The sequence below is a fragment of the Pleurodeles waltl genome, chromosome 7 (assembly GCF_031143425.1).
Source record: "Pleurodeles waltl isolate 20211129_DDA chromosome 7, aPleWal1.hap1.20221129, whole genome shotgun sequence".
Lineage (NCBI taxonomy): Eukaryota > Metazoa > Chordata > Amphibia > Caudata > Salamandridae > Pleurodeles > Pleurodeles waltl.
Genome location: NC_090446.1, coordinates 81,614,439 through 81,638,121, shown reverse-complemented (window position 1 = coordinate 81,638,121; position 23,683 = coordinate 81,614,439). Strand labels below are relative to the sequence as shown.

Below are 23,683 nucleotides of genomic sequence, written 5' to 3'. Positions count from 1 at the left end.
GAAGAACTGGTCCTCCTCTCTCTTGTACCCAGGATAAAGATGTGGGCTCTAGAGTTCAGTTGGCTAGCGTCCTGTGCGGCTATAAGGAGACAGCAAGCTGCAGGAGGCTTTTTACTGGAAGTACCCAGCCAACCAGTGTAAACTGGAACTGGACTGGATTATGTTGGCCTCTTCCTGAGACTCTGTGAGCCTTTAAGCGCTTTGTCTGAGGTCCTGGGGGGCTTTAGAAGTGTACTCCTGTCACTCTTTGGCTAGCAGAAGAAAGCTTGGCAACTTTTGAAAACTTTTACTCCAAAAAAGTTGGACTTAAAAGACCAAGAGCCTGAATTAGAACTCAGCAGTCGGGTTACTCACAACAGTGACAAATAACCCATCTGCCGAAATCTATATCCCATTATATTCTATGAGATTTACATTTCGGCGGACGGGATATTCATCACCGTTGTGACGGAGTAACCCGTCTGCCAAGGTCTAAATCAGGCCCTAAGTCTGAATGTAAATCTTTGATGGGGTGGATGGACCTGGTTGGTGTCTATGACCTGTACTCTGTCGTGGTCGGCCTAAAATCACACCCAGGTCCCGGTCTACTGTAAGCACTGACTACCATTGGTACATTGTGCCTTTTGGTGCTATTGTCCATTAAATCTTTAAAAAATCATATCTCTGTTTCCGCCGACCGGATTTTTGTCACTTGTCATTTTGTTTATCAAATCTTACCATATTTTTAGCTCATTTTGGGGGTGTTTATTGTTTTGCACTTTGACTTTATTACTATTTTGGTGCTGCATAAATTCTTTACATATTGCCTTTATGTTAAGACAGTCAGCTCTGTGCCACAGCTCCCAGAGGGCTGAGCTCAGGTTAATTTAGTGACTTTTGGTTCACCCTGACAAGAGTTTGGAGTATTGAAGTAGACAGTTGCCCACTCCAAATAATAAGCCAATTTTTTACAATGACTGTTTTACACTCAGGCTTTAGAAGACATGCGTTGGCTCTTCAACAGAGCCATTATAAAATATTAAAGAATAGTTATTGTTTGCATGTAATTTCCTTTCCAAAAGTGCACCCAAGGTTTCTTTTTTTTAAAAAAGGCAGTACTTTCAGAAAACAATTCTGGAGGCAGGACTTGTTTTGCGTTCAGGCTACACATAAACTTTGCTGTGCACAGGCCCCAGCCATATCCTGCATGGGCGATAACTTCACATCCTTTAACATCAAACACAGCTCTAAGAAGGAGGGGGGCGTGAGAGGAGAGAAATTGTCAAATCACTTTGGGTGGAGTTTGCTTTATATACACATGCAAAAAAAGGTTCAGACTTATTGGCTTTGCTCGTACTTTTTAGGTCTGGCACTAGCCAAGACCTTTTGATTTTACTAAAAGAATACGTATAATATATTTATCTGAAGGGGCTTTCAGCCTCTTCTCTACACCCTTGGTCTGTTGTTGTGTCATTCCCATTTTGCTTCCACCCACTACAGCATATAGGCTGGGGCAATGGGTCATTCTACTTAAGCATCTAGTTAACATCACTTTGGGACATATTTATAATCCCCTAGCGCCACCTTGCACGACATTAGCATCATTATTTTGACGTTAATGTGGCCTGAGGCCAAAATTCCTGCGCCATACTTACAGAGTGGCTCAATGAATGCATTGCGCCACTCTGTAACCCTTTGCCCTACATTATGCCTGCGCCTGGCATCATGTATGCAAAGGGGGCGTTCCCCCGTTGGGGGGGGGGGGTTAAAAAAAAAAAAGCTCAAGAAAATCTATGAGATTTACGTGCGCCATTTTTTACTGCACTTTTAACGCCTTCTCAGAGCAGGCATTAAAAGGGGGCTTCCATTATTTAGAATGGGCCCCTATGTACTCTGCAGGAGTAGCGCCAACATTTCGGCACTACTGCAGAGTACATCAATAAGGTCACATTGAATGACGCTATTGCCCCCTACACTGCACCCTGGTGCACCGTATTTTAGATACGGCGCACACAGGATGGTGGTAGGGGGTGCTAAGGGGCGCAGGGAAAGTGGTGCTGCACTCGGTGCAGCGCCACTCTCCATAAATCTGCTCCTTTGAGAGACTACAGTTCGCTGTTTCGCAAGGTGCACATCCACACACAAGGAGTTCCCTTTTTCAGTATAGGACACATTTGATGTGAGCATGGGGCACACTCCAGCTGTATCAGTTGCTGCTGTTAGCTCCCACCATGTGATCCTTAACAGGGTTTCACTAATGGTTCTTTGATAAACTTTGCCCAAGGAAGAAACCCAAGCTTTATGGTATTTAATTTGCAGCACACTTGTAATAATTTTATTTAAAAATAGGTCGTGTGTAATGGGGATTTTAGTATCCAATATTGTATACTGTGAACCCTCTTTCTATCTTCCTTTCCATCTTCTTTCTTTCCTTCTATCTTTCACTTTTTCCCTTCCTTCTTTCTTTCTGTTTGCCTTCTTTTTTCATTTCTTTCATTTTTGCCTCTTTTCATTAATTTTCCTTCTATCTGACCTTTACATTTTTCTTCCCTTCTTTCATGTTTTCTTTTTGCCTTCTTTTCTTTTTTCCTTGGTTCTTCATATTTTCTTTCTGTCTTTCATTCATTCCTTTTCTCCTTTTTGTTCATTCTTTCTTTTTACTTCTTATGTTCCCTTCAGCATTCTTTATTTCCTTCTTTCCTTTCTTTCTTTTTGGCCTATTTCATTTTAGTTTCCTTCCTTCTTTTTGAATTCTTCCCCTATTTATTTTCCTCTTTCCTTCCTTTCTTTTTCACCTCTATTCAATTTTCTTTCCTCCTTTTCTTTCCTGCACCTTTATTTTTTGCCACCTTTATTTTTCCTTTTTCTTTCTTTTTACCTTCTTTCCCTCTTCCTTTCCTTCTTTCTTCCTTTTTAGGTTGTCCTTTTTTCTTCCTTCTTTCCTTCTTTTTCTTTTTGCCTTCTTTCCTTTGTTCTTTCTTTTTTCCCTCTTTCACTTTCTTTCCTTCTTTCTGTTTTGTATTCTTTCTTTAATTCCTTTGTTTCCTTCTTTCTTGCCTTCTTTGCTGTTTTCTTTCCTTCCTTCTTTTTTGTGTTATTTCTTTTGTTCTTTCATTCTTTCCTTTTGTATTTTATTTCTTTCTTTTTGCCTTCTTTCTTCTTTTCTTTACACTCTTCTTTCTTTTGCATTCTTCCCATTTTTCTTTCTTGCCATCTTTGTTTTTTTTTGCTTTTTTCTTTGTTTCTTTCTCCTTCTTTCCTCCTTACCTTCTTTCCTTTCTTCCTCCTTCTTTTTGCCTTTTATCTTCCTTCCTTTCCTTTTGCTTCCCTTCGTTCCATTTTTGCCTCCATCTCTTCCTTTTTTCCTTCTTTGCTCCTCTTCTTTCTTTTTATGTCTGCCCCTCCCTTCCTTTTTATCTACCTTCTTTTCCTTCCTTTCTTTTTTCCTTCCCTTCTTCCCTCTTTTCTTGCCTTCTTTCTCAAAGGTGAGGCTAGCAGCCAATGCCAGACTGATAGCTTTTTAGGTCTGTGTTAGCCAATCCCTTCTGATTTTACTCAAAGTATATATAACATAGATACCTAGGGGTATTTTCAACCAGACTTCTCTATCAGTCTGTGGTTATGTCATTCACATATTTCTTCCACCCAGCCGCTGACCTACTTCACTATCAGTTAGGGCATGCTGCCCTTTCACAAGGAGCACATCCACACACAAGGTCGTTACCTTCAGTGCCGGGTGTACCATGGTAATGTGCACTTTTTTAAGACCAGAAAAAAATTGCCTTTAGCCATTGTTTCTTTTTGGGGTTTAACGAGGGTTCATCAGCTACCCAACAATAAAGCTTTGCAAAAACTAATACAAAACAAGAATTGTCCCAAGGCTTACGGTCAACGCCAGACCTATTGGCTTTGCCAATGCTTGTTTGTCTTGCAGTTACTACCAGCCAGCTCTAAACTCACATCACAAATGCTGTCTTGCCGCCGAAGTTGTGTGTAACTGGTAAACGTCAGAAAACGGTCAATGCAGATTTTTTCAATTTCCTGGAACCAGCTGGAAAGGGGTGAGTGTGATTTGAAGAAACGCAATCTGGAGGGGGGGGGGGGGGCGGTGGGTGCAGAGGGCGAGCATCTTTGGGGGCTGCTGAGAGAGAGCTGTCGGGGAAATGAATGTCTCTGGCATTATTGGCCCTCCCATCATTGCTCTCCCTCTGATAAATGTGTCCGGGCCTCGGGAAGTAATTTCCTGACGCAGAGGTTGACAGCATTAATCACCGCAGCGGGCGTGGACGGGGGCCACGGGGCCCCACAGACATCTTAGAAGGCAGAATGGAGCTTAAGGCCCGTTAACTCCCTCCTCTAAACATAAACGAGGCGCTGAGCTCATTACCACATCCCCTGAGCTCGCACGACCTCAGGGCTTGAAAGGTCGAGCTCATGGATCCCTCCCCACCCACTGAGGCAGCCACGCCAGCAACACCCCCCACAGAGCCACGAGGCCCTGCGACCTGCACAGGGCAGCCCCCACCAAGAGGCAGGAAGGTCACAGACCCCGCAGAGGGCAAACCAAGACCAGCCGGGCAGTGACACACTCCACGGAGCCCGAAGTCCCTCAGTCCTCCACAGGGCAGCCAATCACACGTCGGTGCCAGAACCCCCGCCACAGAGGAGGAAAATACAGACCCTCAAAAGGAACTCTCGGGACCGACCAGGCAATAACCTGCTGAGTGCCAGAAGTTCCTCAACAGAGAAGAAATACTGCAGCCTGGGGAGGGACCCCGAGGCCAAGCTGAGCCTGTAGGAGGTCCCCTCACCTCCTGCCTAAAGAGATACAAACTGCACCCCAAAACAGCACTCTGGTGGAGCTGGGCCATCACCACAGCATCATCAGAGGTCTAATCATTCCGCCTTCACCCCCCCTAACAAGTGCACCCTGAGCCAGCAGGCAAGAACCGATCCCTGGTCGAAGCTAACCCCGCGCCCTCGAAGCACTCCAGGGCTCCAGAGAAAATCTACGTTTCAGAGAAAAAACACAACCCTCGTAGTCCGGGGCAGCGAACCCATCTGTCTAAAGGGGGAAAGCCCACTCAGTGCACCGACACCCTGAAAAAAAACAGCAGACGCCACCAGTAGCTACAGGGGGCCGACCCTCCACCTCCGTCAGAGGTAAGATGCATATTTAGCATGTCCTGGGCAAAACTTTGGGAGGGAGAGGGTAACTTGGGGTTAGGGGCTGGCATGGATGCCCTACACATCCCAAACTCCTGGCTGAACGTGGGGTTGAGCCAGGAGACCCCAGCCTTCCAGGGAGCAGGTGACCCCATCTCACTGGGACATCAGGTTCCCAGTTTCGGGATGTTTTAACACATCAGTGGTTTGTGGGAGTTTTAGTCTAGGGTAGGTTCACGTCAACCAGTTAACACACTTGAAAACACAATCTGGGCCTAGTGATTCATGACTGATAACACAATCGATAAAGAAAACGCTCAGTCAATGAAAATGAGTGCATGTGGACTGAAACTGTCCCGTAGCCGTACACATGGGCCTTCCGTGTCTGGTAGCGCACTGAGGAATTAAAGCGCTGGAATGGAATTTCCCCAAAGTATTGTTGGTGGTTCCAGGACTGGCACAGTGGCGTAAAGCAGAACAATGCCACCTCCCCCCCTCGCAGAATCTGATGAGGGGCCCCCGACTCTCCCATATCTCACAGACATTCATTGACCCTGGTCTGAACGGGGATCCCTGAAGGGTTGGGGTGGGCTCCCCCTGCGCTGCAGGGGTTTGTGGTACGCCCCTGAGCCGGCCCTTAGCACTTGCAAGCTGGGATCACACCAAGGCGCCGACCTCCACAGGGGCGCACCACTTGTGTCCAAATAACATTCTGATTAAACACTTATCTGTCCGCTTTTAGTTTGGCTTTCATCATAACCTTGACCCCAAACCCTCCTCCTCCCAGATGTTCACACTTAGACAAACAAAGAGGACGAGGGGGCGCTAAATTTTGTTTGGCCCAGGGCGCTCTCTGAGCAGAGGCCAGCTCTGCGTGGCTCGAATGATGCAAGCGTCCCTACCCACCCCGTTCTAGCGCCTCTTCAAGCAGGGTTCGTCACCCGCGCGCATTTTTAGGCTGGAGTCCGGGTAGGATTACGCCATTTCCGTCCGGAGAACCACTCAGGGAGGCGTGCTCTCAGTATCACTAAGAAAATCCACACTTTAATACTTCCAAACTCCTATAAGCCAGTGTGAGCTATACAGCGCTGGACATGTACTACTTTAACTATTGATATATTTTTTCATATTGAAACAAAAACAAGGGATTTTTTTGGGTGGTGAGGGGCTAGGGTGACCAGACGGTCCCGGATTTCCCCAGACAGTCCTGGTTTTCAGAAGAATGTCCCTGCGAATCAACGCTGTGCTTAATTTTTAATACGTGTCCTGGTTTTTGGAACAACTAATTGGATGCCTTTAGAACCTTTAGTCCTCCTTCTATGTCTGGCTTGCCCCAATTTTTGCTTTCTATAATCTGGTCCATTATGCGGGGCCCACCTTGGAGATAGGGAAACCTCTTTGCTTTCTCGTGCTCGTATCCCGTTCCATCGTTATTTTGCCACCACGCCACCTCAGATTAGACCCAGCCATATGCAAATCAGTCTCAACCCTGCTCCAATGGGAACAGTCCAGCTTTAAATGGCAGGTCAGATCCTCCCTGAGCCAGAACACAGGCAACCCAGCAGCTTTTTCATTCTGATTAAGACTTAGTTGCCAGGTATCGCTTGCTTCCATTAGCATGGTGTGCACGGGACCCACATCTTGGCTATACCCATCCACTTAGGGCGATGCACTGATGTAAACAAAAAGTGATGGATGAAATGCTAGACTTAATTTCTGCCACTGGTAATTAATCGGGCTGCATCCCAGTTCATTGTTATTTTGCACACAATGCCACCTGGGTTTGGAGGTGGGGGGTACGCGTGCACCCTGCAGTAGACAGGTTACAGTCCTAACAGCTCAGAGAGCGCAGTGAGTTACGGTGCCTGCTTTAGGCACCTGTAGGCTCATTGCACAGTACAGGTTCCAATCCTAGAGGAAGATCCACTTTTAGACAAGTGTTCTTCTCTTATTTGAGGGCACACTGCAGTTGCGGCTGGTGGGCGTAATCCTTGGTCCGAATTCCTATGAGCTTCTTTTAGAAGGGTTCTCTCACAGTTTCTTGTGCTAAGGGCCTCATTTAGAAAGGCAGGATTGTTTTGGGCAGGAAGGGACAATCCACGTGGATATAGTCCTCGTTCTATGCGTGGTGCAGAATGCAGAACACTTGGAAAGAGGAAAGAACGAGGTGAAATGAAAGCATTTCTCCTTGTTATGCCTGCTTTGGGGATGCATAAGGTTTGGCCCTGCCCCTAGTTTACGTGACTCTGTAAATCTGGGTCAGCGTCAAACTGCATGGGTGTTGTGTGGAAACACCCACCGCAACGCCCGTGGAACGCCTCCCTGACACCGAGTCAGGCAGCGCTTTGCGATGCGTTGCCTTACTCCATGTCTATGAGGCCATGCAGAGCCACGCAGAGTGGCGTTGCGTCGCCTCGTAGATATGACATCTAAAAATGTGACGCTCCTGCAACGCAGGCCTCTTGTGAACAACCCCCTAAATTTACTGTCTCACTTTGACTCACTCAGTCTCACTCTGTCTCATTAATTCATGCAGTCTCACTCATTGTACTCTGACCCAGTCTCACTCAGTCCCACTCATTCTGAATTATCACTGTGTCTCACACAGTAACACTGTTACACTGTCATTCTCACTCACTCACATTCATTCTCACACATACTCATCCTTACCGTCACTCATTCTCACTCACTCTTAGTTCTTTACTGACTCTCTCTCACTGTAACTCACACACACAGTCCCACAGACATGCTCAGTGCTGGAATGGCGCCGGCACCTTCATTCCCCTGTATCAACAATCAATCAATGTCACTGGCTGCCTCAGTTTGTTGCTGGACCCGAAGGGGGCCTGAATTTCATTTTTATAGTTCCAAAAGTGAATATTACTCACTCTTAATAAAATAAAAATGGACCACAGACAAAGGAGGGTGTAGTGTAGCTGTGGACACTGGCCACAGAAACTGCCAGTTAATGTATTTTTTAATCTCTCCCATCCTAAAGGTCAATGTGTGCCAAATGATCAAATCTTTTTTTGTTTAACCCACAATGCCCTGTGCTTGAACTTTCAAAGGTCACTGGAGTGGGAGCGATGAGGCGAGGGGTGACTGGGCGGCAATCATTAACTGCCCACCAAAGAGTACTGACAGGAGAGACATCCTGTGCTTGACTGAGCCTCTCTCCCCCCAGTGAGGACTGAGACATCCAGCCTGTGACTGTTCCAGAAGAGACCGCTCAGCAAAAGACAGGACAGACGGAGTCCAGACTGTGACTGTCTCAGAAGAGACCGCTCAGCAACAGACAGGACAGACGGAGTCCAGACTGTGACTGCTTCCTACGAGAGACTCCCACCATTAGACAAGGCCGTGGGACATCCAGCCTGTGGCTGTCTCAGAAGAGACTGCTCGGACGGAGTCCGGACTGTGACTGTCTCAGAAGGGACCGCTCGGCAACAGGCAGGACAGACGGAGTCCAGACTGTGACCGTCTCAGAAGAGACCCCTCAGCAAAAGACAGGACAGACGGGGTCTAGACTGTGACTGCTTCCTACGAGAGACTCCCACAATTAGAGAAGGCTGTGAGACTTCCAAGATGTGATTGTCCCAGAGGAGACATTAGAGAAGGTCTTACACTATGTTACAGCAGAACAATCGGACCACTCGTGGGAAAGAGTGTCTGCTAACCTCATGCCTCTTGCGATGTCGCCTAGGATATCAGATTATTTGAGTGAGGTCACTGTCGGGTTTAGGTTTCCTAAAGTGACTAACATTCTTGCATCGGATGTCCGGGGTGATGTGACACTGCTTCCTGTTCAAGCGATGTCACTTTAAGATGGCAGGGGTCTGATGCAACGTCACCTTCTGACTCCAGCTACCAGCGGTGACGTCACAGTCTGTCGCCAGGTTCCTGCAGGAATATTCCTAGTCTAAAATCAGGGCCCTAGAGTGATGTCAGGTGCCTGCAGTGATGTCACATTCTGGCGACAGAGTTCCTGAAAAGAGATCTCAGTCTCAAATCTGGGCCCTAGAGAGATGTCGCATTTTCGTGGCAGGTGCCTGCAGTGATGTCATAATCAGACTCCAGCCTCCTGGAGTAATGCCTCAGTCTGATGTCAGGTGTCTGCGGTGATGTCATGCTCCAGCCTCCTGGAGTAAAGCCACAGTCTGATGTCAGGTACCTGCGGTGATGTCATACTCCAGCCTCCTGGAGTAAAGCCACAGTCTGATGTCGGGTTTCTAGAGCCTACGTCACATTCTGATGTCAGGTCCCTGCAGTGATGTCACACCCTGATTCTGACAGGTTTTTGCAGAGAGCTCTCAGTCTAGGATCAGCGCCCTAGAGGGGTGTCGCATTCTGATGTGAGGTGTCTGCAGGCATGTCATAGTCAGATTCCAGCCTCCTGGAGTAAAGCCACAATCTGATGCCACATGCCCGCAATGACGTCATAGCCAGATTCCATCCTCCGGGAGTAAAGCCACAGTCTGATATCAGGTTCTTAGAAAGATATCACATTCTAATATCAGCGATGTCTCAGTTCCTGCAGTGATAACCCCACAGTGACGTCACATTCTGATATCAGGCTCCCACAGTGCTGTCACAGTGTGACGTCAGATTATTGCAATGATATACCAACCCCCCGTCTGTTCCAAGAGTTTACAGATGGTGACAATACTCCTCTGCTAACCTTAAGTCAAACCCAGCGCAGCGAGTATAATCATGTAATTCAATGGTACTCATTTTATCCTTGCTGAAATGATGAAAAGCTGAGCCGGTGCAAGGGGATTTTGGGCCTTGCAGAAGCAGGTCTGCAGCAGGCGCACAGCCCACCGGCCTATATAACAAGTTATGTGCTCGTGGTAAGCTATAGTGCGCATTTAGTGCCCCAGAAGGAGGGATACATCCTCACGCTCGCAGGACTCGAAGCAGCCAGGATGCTCCTGTGACCCTGGACTCCCTCCTGCCACCTCTAAAAGTGAACACAGGAATCAAGATTTTTTTAAATTTGGCGGATCAGTGGTGGGAAAAGGCCGAAGCGGCGGATGCCGGCATACCTGTAACCCGAGAGCAGGGCGCTGCGCCAGGGCCCAACCTCCGGATGAACAGGGGTGCCGGGGTGATTAGCAGGGATTGGGCTCTCATTGTGCGCTCTACAAGTCACACGAGTACAAAATGAACTGAGTAAACAGAGAGGGAGCCGGGGCGGCTACTAGCCCGCCCCACTGGCCTCCTGGCCCAGGTGATGGGCTTGGTCTCCGGGAGATGCTCGGCGCATGCGCAGTGCGCAGCCCCTGGTACCACACGTGCATATATACACCAGCCGCCTCCCTCCCCTGGGAGCCAGGGTGGGCCGTGGAAGGCAGTCAGTGGCCAAGGACACAGAGATAGCCGAGCGAGGGGGAGGGCATTCACGGAGAGGAGCTGCTGGAGGGCGATAGGAACGCTGCACAGCGCTGCACTCTTAACTTTCCTCCAACCTTCTCTCACGCCAGGTCACCAAAGCGCCAAGAAGATGCCGCCGGCCATCAGCGGGCGCTACACCTTCGTTTCCCAGGAGAACCTGGACCCCTACCTCAAGGCGTTGGGTAAGAGGAAAGTTTTTATTCATTGGTTTCATGATCAAACATGCAAGACCTGCTGGTCTTGTACAACTTTATAGGACGAACAATTGGTGAACACCATGGAATGCCGAGGCTGCCTCAGCCAATCCCAGTGCTTACAAAGTTGACACCAAACACTCTTGTTGTCTGTGGTAGGTTCAGTGCCAGAGTCACGAAGGAGAGCGAGACAGTGGCCAGGTTTGGTTGCCTTTAGATATTAGTGATCAGAGGGCAGGCGCTAGAAGCATTATTGCCCAGGTACAGTGGAGTGAGTCCCTGTTAAGTACTGTTAACGGTCTCGACAGTCGGCAATGATTTTACATATATTATATTAAAGAACTACATAATGTCTTTCAAGCAGACATTTAGCGTAGACTTATTAACGCTACTATTTTACAATGAAACATGCAAATAAAGGAATAAAAAATGCAAATCCAAACTGATTCCATGATACTCCGCATACATGAAGTTTAGACCCTACTGCCGAATCTCTGCGTGAGACAGATTATGTTGGATTGAGTTTGCACCGGGAACCACCCCCTCCTCCCCGGTACACATGACTTTACTAAATAATTTGAGTTTACATCCTGGTGGATCTTTTCAGCCACTTGATGCACAGAGAACTGATCCAGACAGGAGGGGTCTACGCTTGTGCCAGTAATTACCGTTAGCGCGGCACAGTTACAGCCGGAATTATGCGGTTGTACCTCTGCAGAGTTTTCTGTGCAGCACCAGACTTGCCCCGTTAGCTGTATAATTTACCGTGGGCTGCACACTTAGCCGATTTCCACACATAATGTTTTCAACTCAAAAGAACCAAAAGTTAATAAATCAATGGGTCTGTAATACATTGTGGCTCGTGACACATTGCAAAGGATAAGAGCTCACATTTGTGAGTTGTTTGCTGTACCCGGGCACTGAAGAAGTAAGCATTTCCCCCAGAGGAATGAACGCCCTGGTGGTTGTCTACACAGAGAGTTATGTAACGCGACATATTAAAATATAATTTAAAAGGGGTGGAAAGACTGAGTCCTCTTTGTCATGCAGGGGCATCTTAAAGTGCCCCAGGCATATCTGTGCCCTGAATGTCTAGCGCCTGTCCAGGCCTGGCTTCCAATGGCCATTCTGCGGCAGTGTCGGTGGCCTCGAAGCGCCGTGGATGTATAGTCTGAACTACGGCCCTGTAGACATGACAATCTTGTTTTCCACAGTAAATACAAAGTCATGTTTAGACCACAGTTTTATCAGAGTGCCAGGTACTGCTCAAGGACGCCCAACGTTTGGAATAATCCAGAAGTCCTGCATCTTTTTTAATGCCCGATATCCCAAACCTTAAAATGTTGTGCACAGAGGTAAAAAGCACATACATATTACATTTACAATGGTTTTCTTCGGTCTGCCTCTTGTGCGAAACGTGCTTCCTGAAGCCTCTAGGTAAAGACACAGAATAAACTCAGAAATTGAGAGGGGGGGGGTTTAAAACATAGCCCGGATTCACCGAATAAAAGATACGCATTTTGATTTCTGCTTAGTGAGGGCTTGTGCGCGTTTTACAAAAACTGTTCCACCTTGTGGTGGTGGAGGGACACTACAGATGGGATGGGGTCACTGTGCTTCTGTCCAAGGGTTGGATGTATATCCCTCTTAGGGAAGAGAAGTACATTGGTCTGTATCTACTTCTATGTGGAAAAATGTCCCACTAACTACAGAGCAGTGACACAGATCGCGCGGCACAATTTGCTTTTCCTTGCCACATAGTTCAGTCAGCGAGCTCCATAACGTGTCTCTTGCCGCATAATTCCAGTGGCTTTCGTTATGCATTGATAAGGACAGGGATCAGGCTCTGTGTCTTCTCAGGTTGGATCTTTCTCTAACTAAAACTTTCAGCACCTTGTGAGGTGCCTGGCGCCACCCCTAAATGACATAGAAGTGGCTATGTATTGACTCAGGGAAGGCCTGTAAATACAAAAAGCTAACTACAATGAAAGCTGATTGGTTGTGGCTGATATTAGTTTTGGGATGGCCTGTCGATAACAGCATTTATTCTTCTAAGAGCCGGACCGTGATACAGCTGTGGTGTTAGGGAATTTGTCATATAGTCTCAGGACAGGCTAGGCCTGTAAATAATTATATTAATCCCCCTTAAAGCTGCCTGGTTGCCCCTATAATTCCTGCGAAGTAGCAGTACATCCTCCAGGACATGTCTGTCTGGGCAGTAGCCTATGCCTATGAGAGCAGTGGTCGTCTGCCACCCACATTACAGCAGTAAAAGGACATTTCAGTAGGAACTGCCCGATAGGTCATGGATTCTGATATCTGCAAGAGGTCAGAGAAAACAAGGCTCATGCCTCAGACAGAGGCATGCCTATTCCTACTGTATAGAAAACATAAGTGCCAGGGTCCTTACCAGGAGCCCACTGTAGCTTGCACCACCGGCTGCCCCGGCCAGCTCCGCCAATGTCACTACCAGTACGATTTCTAACCATCACATTCCTACAGACGTGACAGGTCTCACTATTCCAGGCCCTCACAGCTATAAGATTGGCTTTGGTGGCAAGCATTAGTCATTTTAATGTATATTGAATTAAAAGAACAACTCCTGTTGTGCTCATCTCTAAATTAGACTAACAGTGCCACCATGAGGCAGACTGTAGAAAGTACTGGTGTTGACAATTAAGTGCTGGTGCCGAGTGGCGGAAACCACCAGCTCAAATTTAGTACTGGCCGTAAACCATTATGAGGCTGCACGTAGGTAAAGATTCTTGAGAAGACCACAGGACAAAGAGCAGGTTAGGTTGCACTGGCCTGGTTAGGCTTCACTAGCCAAGTTGGGCTGCACTAGCCAGGGTAGGCTGCATTGGCCCTGGTATACTGCAGTGGCTTGGGTAGGCTCCAATGGTCAGGATTAGCTGCAGTAATCTTGAAGTTCTGTAGTGGGCAGGCTAGAAAGCAGTGGACAGGTTGGGATGCAGTGGCCACGATAGGCTGCAGTGCCCAGGATGCATAGCAGTGGTCAGGATTCGCTGAAGTGCTCCCAACGCTCTTTAGTGATCAAGATAGGCTGCAGTGGTCAGGACAGGAGCACTGGACAGGAAGGGAGCAGTGATTAGAAAAGACTGCAGAAGTCGGGATGAGCTACAGTGGTCAGGATAAAAACACTAGTCCAGTGGCACTGCAGTATTCAGGACAGACAGCGCAAGATTGGCAGCAGTGGTCAGGATGGGTTGTAGTGACCAGGATAGGCAGCATTGATCATGTTAGACTGTACGGTCCGAGAGGACAGTGGCAGTGCAGTGGCAGTGCAGTGGTCAGGACAGACAGCTCAGGAGAGGCAGCAGTGGCCATGTTAGACTGGAGCACACAGATTGCAGTGATTCAGGGAAGACAGCTCAAGATAGGCAGCAGTGGTCAGGATGGGATGCAGCCAGGATAAGATGCAGTGGTAATGGTACCTCGCACGAGCCAGTGAAGGCTGCAGTGCTCAGGATGGACTCCACTGGTCAGGATGGGCTGCATTGATCAGGGGATGCTGCAGTGACCGGTGTGGACATCTTCTGCAGAAAAGACACAACTGCCATGATGAGATCCCTGGGGAGAATAGATCCAGTGGTTGGGGCGGAGTGCCCAGGATGTATAGCAGTGGTCAGGAACGTCTCAGCAGTCAAGACAACCTGCAGTGAAGAACGCACAAAGGGGCCAGTGCAGGCTGCAGTGGTCAAGATGGACTAGAGTCGTGAGGATGGGAAACAGCTCTCAGGGTAAGCTTCAGTAGCCAGTGCAGGCTCCAGTATTCAGGATAAGGGGCAGTGGTAGTGCAGGCCTTATTTTCCAGGGGCGTAGGAGGGGTAGAGTAGACTCCAGTGGCAAGGATAGGCGGCAGTGGTGACCAATGGCTGTTGTGATCAGGACAGGCAGCCGCAGTCAAGGTAAGCTGCTTGATCAAGGTAGGCTGCAGTGCTCAGGACTGGGCCATGGTAAGGGCCAAGGTCCACCAGCGGGGCAGCACGTGCTGCACCTATCCAAGGCAGGCAGCATTCCAGTGGTGAGGCAGAAGCTGTGTCTAAATCACGCAAACCACCAATCAGGACGAAGGGTGCCAGCAAATTGTTTTTCCTTCCTCAGTGCATGCTCAGACACTTCCAGATGTTGCTGCCTGTATGGCTCATCCATTAGCAGGGGGTTGCTGTGTTTGCATTTGAAAAGCTATCTCTGCCCTCTCACCCACTGGGCTGTGTTTCCTGTGATTGTCAAAGACAAAATAGGCAGAAAGTCAACAGCTGCATTTTATTTTGCATTTCACAAGTCTTCCCACTGACACCAGGCTATAGGATACCATCAGACATCGCTGGCTTTTCAGCCAATGCTATGTTGCATTGTGGGGCTTGTAGTTTTGCTTTTAGCTCTTTCGTTACCCTGCATGTGAAATGATGTTGGCTAAATGCCAAAATTAGCTGAAGGTGTTCTGTATGACATGGAACTCCTTGTTAGCTATGTTTAAACATTTTTACAAAATTACCCAGTCCATATAAAAAACTACTTATTTCACTCATAACTCCAAAAGTAAAATCTGCGCATGCATTTTGTGAGCATTTAATTACACAAAACAAGCATTGACAATGTAAATTGTTTTGTTTTTGTGGGGTGGAAAGTTTTGTGTTGAGTTTCGCAACACAACAAAAGGTACAACATGGACATTAATAGCACAAGCTTCCATAACACAAAGAGTAAGTAAAGGACACATGGCAGTAGCAGAAGGCACATCACACGTTTGTATCATACATACAACACATGTACAATACAAGTAGCTAACATAGTTAAGACGCTTTATGAAAACAGACACCAAATTGCAAGAAGTACAAAGCTCTTTGAAGAGACAGCCCAATCTCTTATGGAATTACCATACACTCATGTACTAATGTAAGATGATGAATCCTCACCTACCTAGCGTGGCATGCTCCATCAGTGGGTCCATATCTAACATTATAAAGCATGCAAGACTACTATTCTTTACTGTGTACAGTCTCCCAATTATGGGTGAAATGATGTCCCTTATGTTGACATTTATGTTCTCCCTTTCTTAAACTATCAGACCCACATTAAAATTCTATGCGGCGAGCTAAAATGGTTTATACTGGTGTCTCCCTACCAATATAATCCATTAAGGAGGCTTGAGCAATGAACTCTGCTTCTCTTTTCCATCAACATGTTTCGGCACATAAATATTCCCCCTATGGGACCAGGTGTCTTCCTCAGGACTATAAAAGGGGATGTGCAAAATGTTCATAATTTTCTGTCGCATGATTATACGAAATTTCAGCAAAATTATGTATAATTATGCAAAACACAAACCTGTCATTTTGCACTGTATTTTAGCACAAAATGCGTCCTTGCATTAATTTTTGGTGCAAGGAAGCATTTAAACAAAAACACCTCAAACAACGGTCACTCGCATTGTTTTTCCCATGCGTTTGTGTTACATTTTTTACCATGCATGGTATGTAATTCTGAGAAGTGGTGGTGGTGGTGATGTCATGGGATAATTTTGAGAATTTTGCATAAAAGGCAAAACACGAAATTGCAGAAATTTAAATTTTGCCTAGACTATAGGCATTTCACATAAAAATATTATGAAACAATCTCTGGTTCACAGGGCATGATCACCACGCGCCATTCCTTCAAGAGTCCCACAACACGCTATTGACAAGACTTTTAGCATGTGCTATGTGTTTCACAGGGCATATCGCTCAAATCATAGATGGCATTATGAAACCAGCCATGCCAAGCTACCAGGGCATACTCACATCTGACTGAGCGACAGGCGCCAATATGCCTTGAGAACGCGAGCCATGCACCCAACATCCAAGCACCCCCTGCAATTCTACTGGTGGCAATATGGCGGTGGTAGTGAGGCCAGGGCGGCCGGGTTCCATAACTTGACGCGTCCCTGTTGTTGTTGCATCCTGTCTGGAAATGCAGCATCACTGAAGCACAGAAGACCAGCTCTAAACTAAGCCTGGACCTCCCCCCAGGCTGCAAGTGCAGCTATCTGCCACTTTATTCATAGCTGTGGTATAAACTTTCAAATTCGAAAAAGTTAATTTAGATTGTTTCACTATAGCACTTTAGATTATATCACTGCACTGAGTTTCTTTTGTTAGAATTAGTGAACCACACACCTTCTGCCCTTCTGATTTTATTAAAGACTCAGGAGGAAGTCGGTTATCTTGTTTCTCCAATGTAAGCCTCTATTGTTACCGACAGAACAACATTATCATCTATTAAACCATCTACTAGAGGACATTTGTGTACAGTGCCTATCCTGAACAGAGTTATTTCAAGGGGCAATAAACATGTAATATACATTGGAAAATGTGTACGTTGCAGAAAAGTAGTTACCATGGGTCACACCCTTTGTTCAAGCTGGGAAGGTGGGATTGGAACCAGGTTTCTTGATCAGACATTCTGCACTTCAGGTCCTCAATGGGTATGGAATTCTTCCTCCTTTCTGCTCTTATTGGTGGCCGAAGAGGCAAGTCATTTTTCTTGTGACTCCTCAGAAGGCCTTTATTGTTGTTATAGATGGAACCTCGTTATTGTCTATTAAACTGTGTCCAAGACAGGTTTTTGTAAGTGCACATTCTGACTTGAATTATTTCAAGGTGCTCTCTGACGGATTTCCCACCCGCTGAATTACAAGTTCCATTATATCATGGAACCTGTGAAACGGCGGGCGCAATATCCGTCACGTTTGTGACAGAGTATCCCAACCACCAAGGCCGTAATCAGGCCCATAGTTTGGTCAAGCTGGAATCGAAACCTGGTACTCTGAGTCAGGGCAGTGCAACTAGTTTTTGCCCTGGGGGTCTCTCAAAAGATTTTGTCTGGCCTAAGCATGCTTATGCAAATGAACACTGAAAATATCCTTTGAATTTTTCTTAAGATGAGTCAACTGGGGTGGACATACCTCTGCATCACTGAACAGTTACTTCTTAGCCAGAAACAATGCGAACTGCCCTTCTTCAGAGGATAGGTACTGCTGGGGCAACAGCAGGGCAAACTTTACCCCACCACAAGATGGGTGCAAATCGGACTAAAGCAATGCCACTTTTGGTTGTATGCAGACCAGGGTCAGGATGGCACTGGGAAGTAGACTTCTCCCCCTCACAGAAGACAGCAAGTGAAGTCTTCATGTCCCAGCAGCACCGATCCAGCTGGGCAGAATTTTACATGGTTTCATCTCTCACAGATAAGATATGAGTGACATGAAGGTTACAGACAGATCTCTGGAGCAGGTGCTTAGCTCACTGAGAGCAGTGCATAGGTAGATGAGTGAGTGAATACAGACTTGCACATAGTTTCATCTTTTACAGATAAGGAATGAGTGACATGAAGGTTACAGACAGATCTCTGGAGCAGGTGCTTAGCTCACTGAGAGCAGTGCATAGGTAGATGAGTGAGTGAATACAGACTTGCCCATAGTTACATCTTTTACAGATAAGGCATGAGTGACATGAAGGTTACAGACAGATCTCTGGAGCAGGTGCTTAGCTCACTGAGAGCAGTGCATAGGTAGATGAGTGAGTGAATACAGACTTGTACATAGTTTCATCTTTTACAGATAAGGCATGAGTGACATGAAGGTTACAGACAGATCTCTGGAGCAGGTGCTTAGCTGACTGAGAGCAGTGCATAGGTAGTTAGTGAGTGAATACAGACTTGTACATAGTTTCATCTCTCACAGATAAGGAATGAGTGACATGTAGGTTACAGACAGATCTCTGGAGCAGGTGCTTAGCTCACTGAGAGCAGTGCATAGGTAGTTAGTGAGTGAATACAGACTTGTACATAGTTTCATCTTTTACAGATAAGGAATGAGTGACATGTAGGCTACAGACAGATCTCTGGAGCAGGTGCTTAGCTCACTGAGCGCAGTGCATAGGTAGTTAGTGAGTGAATACAGACTTGTACATAGTTTCATCTTTTACAGATAGGAATGAGTGACATGTAGGTTACAGACAGATCTCTGGAGCAGGTGCTTAGCTCACTGAGAGCAGTGCATAGGTAGTTAGTGAGTGAATACAGACTTGTACATAGTTTCATCTTTTACAGATAAGGAATGAGTGACATGAAGGTGACAGACAGATCTCTGGAGCAGGTGCTTAGCTCACTCCGAGCAGTGCATAGGAAATGAGTGAGTGAATACAGACTTGCACATAGTTTCATCTTTTACAGATAAGGAATGAGTGACATGTAGGTTATAGACAGATCTCTGGAGCAGGTGCTTAGCTCACTGAGTGCAGTGCATAGGTAGTGAGTGAATACAGACTTGTACATAGTTTCATCTTTTACAGATAAGGAATGAGTGACATGAAGGTGACAGACAGATCTCTGGAGCAGGTGCTTAGCTCACTGAGAGCAGTGCATAGGTAAATGAGTGAGTGAATACAGACTTGTACGTAGTTTAATCTTTTACAGATAAGGAATGAGTGACATGTAGGTTACAGACAGATCTCTGGAGCAGGTGCTTAGCTCACCGTCAGCAGTGCATAGGTAGATGAGTGACTGAATATGCATGTTCTGACACATTCTCACTTGAGTGATGTCCCACACCAGCATCCTGAGAGTCCTGCTGCGGTCACTCATTGACCTGCAGTCGGTGTTGATTCTCTGGTTTTCCACACATTGAGCAGTATCCGTTCTCCATCCGCAGACATTAACATGGCGCTGAGGAAGATAGTGAGTCTGCTGAAGCCGGAGAAGGAGTTTGTGGTGGATGGCGACCACATGATCATACGCACCCTCACAACCTTCCGCAACTACACCATGGACTTCATGCTGGGCGTCGAGTTCGAGGAGGACCTGGGCTCTATCGACGGGCGCAAGTGCAAGGTGAGTGCGAGCAATGCAATTGTGGCGTACCTAACCGCTTCTAGGAGCTAGGGTGTCAAATGGATGTTTCTGTGTTTGGATGGAGGGCAGTAGAACCACCCAGAGAAGCTAAAGTGAGGGCTCAGCGACCTGAGTCACTTCTAGGCGCTAGTAGGCAAACCAACCACCGCTGCTTCTAAATATCAGGATTTGAAATCAACAATCTCAGCGCTAGTGATATTGACTTTTAGCAAACAGCGTTCTCTCTATCAGTGAGGTAGCAATGTGTCAAGAGCTCTAATGCAAGCAGCAAAGATCTGGGCAGATCTACAAAAGGATTTAGCATTTCTTAATCGACCGAATTGCAATTTCGGTCCGTTAAGAAATGCTAAATTGCCTTTTTAGATGTACAAAGGCCAATAGGAATCGCAAAATGCGATATCTACCCAGTACAAATCGCATTTTGTGATTCCCATACAGGAAACCACAAATAGGGATTTCCTAGGTGCGATTTCATGAGCACATTTACAAAGCATTTCCTAAATGCGAAATGGGTATTTAGGATATGAGATTACCTTTGACTCCAAGTCGATGGTAACCATGTGCAAGTTTAAAAATTGCATTCAAAATGCATTTTTTTTTAGTGCCATGTAGCGCATAAATCCCTAAGGGCATTTGTGCGCTTTACATCTGTACCACTTTTTTTTAGGGTGCATCAAGGGGGGGTGCGTAGGCCCCTAGGCACCCTTGCTTTTGCATTTCCTAATTTGTGATTTCCTAATTGGAAACATTCCATTTTACATTTCCTAAATAGCGATTTCTTAGGCTTTGCTATTTAGGAAATGCAAAATAGGAATTTCTTACATCTGACCCTAAGTTCCTCTCTCCATCCCTACAGTTTGGTAGAAAAAAACGATTATAAACAGGTTCAAAGGGGCACGGACACCATTGGAACTCACTACACCCGCTGCACCACTGATTGCTACCTTCCTGGTTTCTAGGCGCTAGGTCATGGCCGCAACCATCACAATAGGATGTGAAAATAATCTGTCAGGGTTTTTGGCCTCTCAGGGGAGGCAGTCCTACGCCACCTGTGTGTATTGGGTCAGTGCCCCACAGAGTTTGCTGCTGTTTACACCTCGCTCCCACCCCCTCTGTTGGAGAGGGGTTCTGAGTCCATAATAATTTGTCCCTCCTCCCAAGGACACTCTGAGGTTGTAGGAGAAGTGGTGGGGTTTGGGGGTGGAATGTCAGATGCAACGAAAGGACGGGGGTGGGGCGGTCAGAGCAAAGGGGGAGACACAACAGAACGTGACAAGTAATGTGCGCGAGGAAGCGGGCCAGAGGTGAAGGGAAGGGGGAGGAGAAATAAGCAGAGGAGGGTAGCGTAAATTCGAGGGAAGAGGCAACAATTGGGAGCTGGAGGGATGAGGGGCAGGCGGGGAAGAGATACACGGAGAGTGAGTGGTGTAACAAAGGTCCCCGGAGCCCCCGTGGTGCCGGGGGGCGGGGGGTGACGATCTCCAGGCGGACCCCCTCAACACAGTACACTGTGCGCGGGCGGCAGGGCCCTGACTGAGTCCAGGTGTGAGGGCCCCCCCCCTCCAGGTACTTTGCGGGATGGATTGGGGGGGAAGGGGCGTAGGGGGGGCTCAGTTTTAGCTACCCCAATGAGAGGAGAGAAGGGTGTGATATGGAAATGAGGAAAGGCGCAGAGATGAAGGGAAGACACATGGCACTCCAGAATATATTTCACCCTTCTCTTCCCAGCCTCACAGCCCATCCGCACTACACTCATTGTCGCGGCAAAAGACGACGAAGTCACACATGTTCGCTGGTAGAGCACGACAGAGCCACCCCCAGCCTGGTCCCAGACCAAGGCCAGACATACTTACAAACCCATATTCACAGTGACATCCAGGACACATTACTTACACGAGCCCAGCGTGTCACGACTAGAGGTGGGCGAGCCCACAAGTTAAAAAGCCGAAACCAGAGCGGAGCCAAGAGTCCGACTCGGCTCTACGAGCCGGCGCACGAGCCCAGAAAAGGTCTGCCTAAATCATGTAACAAACGTCATGCAAAACTATGATAAAGTAACCGCAAAATTATATATTTATATTTCTGGATCATGCGGGGATGTGTCACCTTAGTACTTCAGTTTGTGTCACACTGTTTTGAGGGGTAAATATTAAACGCAATATACTGAACGTACATCAATGTTCCTGTTTTTAAATGGTAGATAAATACGTTGTCTTTCCTTCTTGGCGCAGCACGTTACACCGTGGATACTAGGCGGAATCCACATCAAAGCGTGGCTCGTTTTGGGCTCGGGGGTCCTTGAGGACCTCGAGCAGAGCCACGCTTCTGGCTCGAGCTTTCAGTGGCTCCCAACCTATCATAACATAGGTTTGCTGTGCACAACACAACAGAGACACATCCCAACAAACGTAACTTCACAGTGAAATACTACAATGTACAGCTCGCTGAAGTGTTCATTACCTTGCCTCCGTCCTCACGGCACGAAAAACTCTTGCGCAACCTTCGCTCCCGGGTCACATTCCAGTGTCAGTCACCGCTGGCCCCTCTTCAAACGCCCCGCCCCTCTTCTCAGCGTGTCCACGATCACAGCTCTGCTCTTGGGCAAAGGCATCCCCTTCCATATCTGGCCTCCCTTGAGTCCCAGCTAGCCCTCCCCTTCACTCATCCGTTGTCACTGTCCGGGACATCACTCACCACTCAGTCTTCATTACCTGTCACATTACACACTCCTCAGTCCCCACTGCACGCCACACTACTCGCCACTTAGGCCCATATTTACACTTGGTTAGCGCCGCATTTGCGTCATTTTTTGACGCAAAAGCGGCGCAAACTTACAAAATACAATTGTATTTTGTAAGATTGCGCCGCTTTTGCGTTAAAAAGCTTCGCAAATGCGGCGCTAAAAAAGTATAAATATGGGCCTTTTAAGTCTTCCATATCACCCCCATCCGTCTTTACCATCACCAGTCGTATCACTCACTAAGGCCCATATTTATACTTTTTTTAGTGCCTCATTTGTGTCATTATTTGACGCAAAAGCGGCACAAACTTGCAAAATATAATTGTGTCAAAAAGCGGCACAAATGCAGGGCTAAAAAAGTATACATATGGGCCTAAGTTTTCACTACCAGTCACACCTTTACCTCAGGATTTCACTGCCAGGGACATCTCATGTACCTCAGTCCTCACTACCAATCACAGCACTCACCACCCAGTCCTCACTGCTTGGCACAAAACACACCCCAGCCTCTAACCCAGTCGCACCACAACCATGCACACACACGCACCCCAATTTGCACTACCAGTCACATCAAATACCACTCAGTTTTCACTCAGTCACATCACACACCTTTCAGTTCTGACTACAGTCACATCACATGCGACCCTCGTTCCTTACTGCCTGTCACATGACTCACTACTCCTACTATCCCAGTCACAAAACCAGTGCTTAATTTGAACCAGCAGTTTCCTGTACTTGGCATCAACACTTGTCAACAACTGCACGTATGACAGCCTACCACATGGTGGTGCTGTATATCTAATTTAAAGATGAGAACAACAGCAATTGTTTATTAATCCAATAATCATTAGAAATGAATATTACCTGCTACCCAAGCCATTCTTGTAGGTTTAGGGGCCAGGGACAATGGGTGGTAAAGTCTGCAGAGGCCTCCTAAAGCGAAGCCACTCCAGTCCAATCCACTCCATTCCAATCCACCCAAATCCAATCTAATCCACCCTATGTCAATCCAACCCATCCCATTCCAACCCAACCCACCCATTCCAATCCAATCCAATCCAACCCACCCCACTCCATTCCAATCCAACTCCAGTTCACCACATTCCAGTCCAATAAAATCCACCCACCCCTAACCAAACCACCCTTCTCCAATCCACCCACTCAAATCCATTCTACCACATTCCAATGCAATCCACCCACTCCCATCCAATCTACCCATCCCCCTCCAATCCACCTTTAAACAACTCCAGTCCAATCCACCCCAGTCCAGTCCACCCCACCCCACCCCACTTCAATT

At 47.1% G+C, this 23,683-nt stretch overlaps 1 protein-coding gene across 3 annotated transcripts in view; it reads left to right on the top strand.

The window, feature by feature from the left end:
- RBP5 (retinol binding protein 5) overlaps positions 1-23,683 on the top strand; it is a 152,145-nt gene that overhangs the window by 112,795 nt on the left and 15,667 nt on the right. For 2 of the 3 annotated variants that reach the window (XM_069243033.1, XM_069243034.1), the window contains exons 2-3: positions 10,629-10,721; positions 19,447-19,625. In XM_069243033.1, the coding sequence (XP_069099134.1) occupies positions 10,649-10,721; positions 19,447-19,625 (252 nt within the window). In that variant the 5' untranslated portion in view covers positions 10,629-10,648. Of the gene's footprint in view, positions 1-4,421; positions 5,143-10,628; positions 10,722-19,446; positions 19,626-23,683 lie in introns of those variants that run through there. The other variant, XM_069243031.1, reaches the window with a different exon arrangement.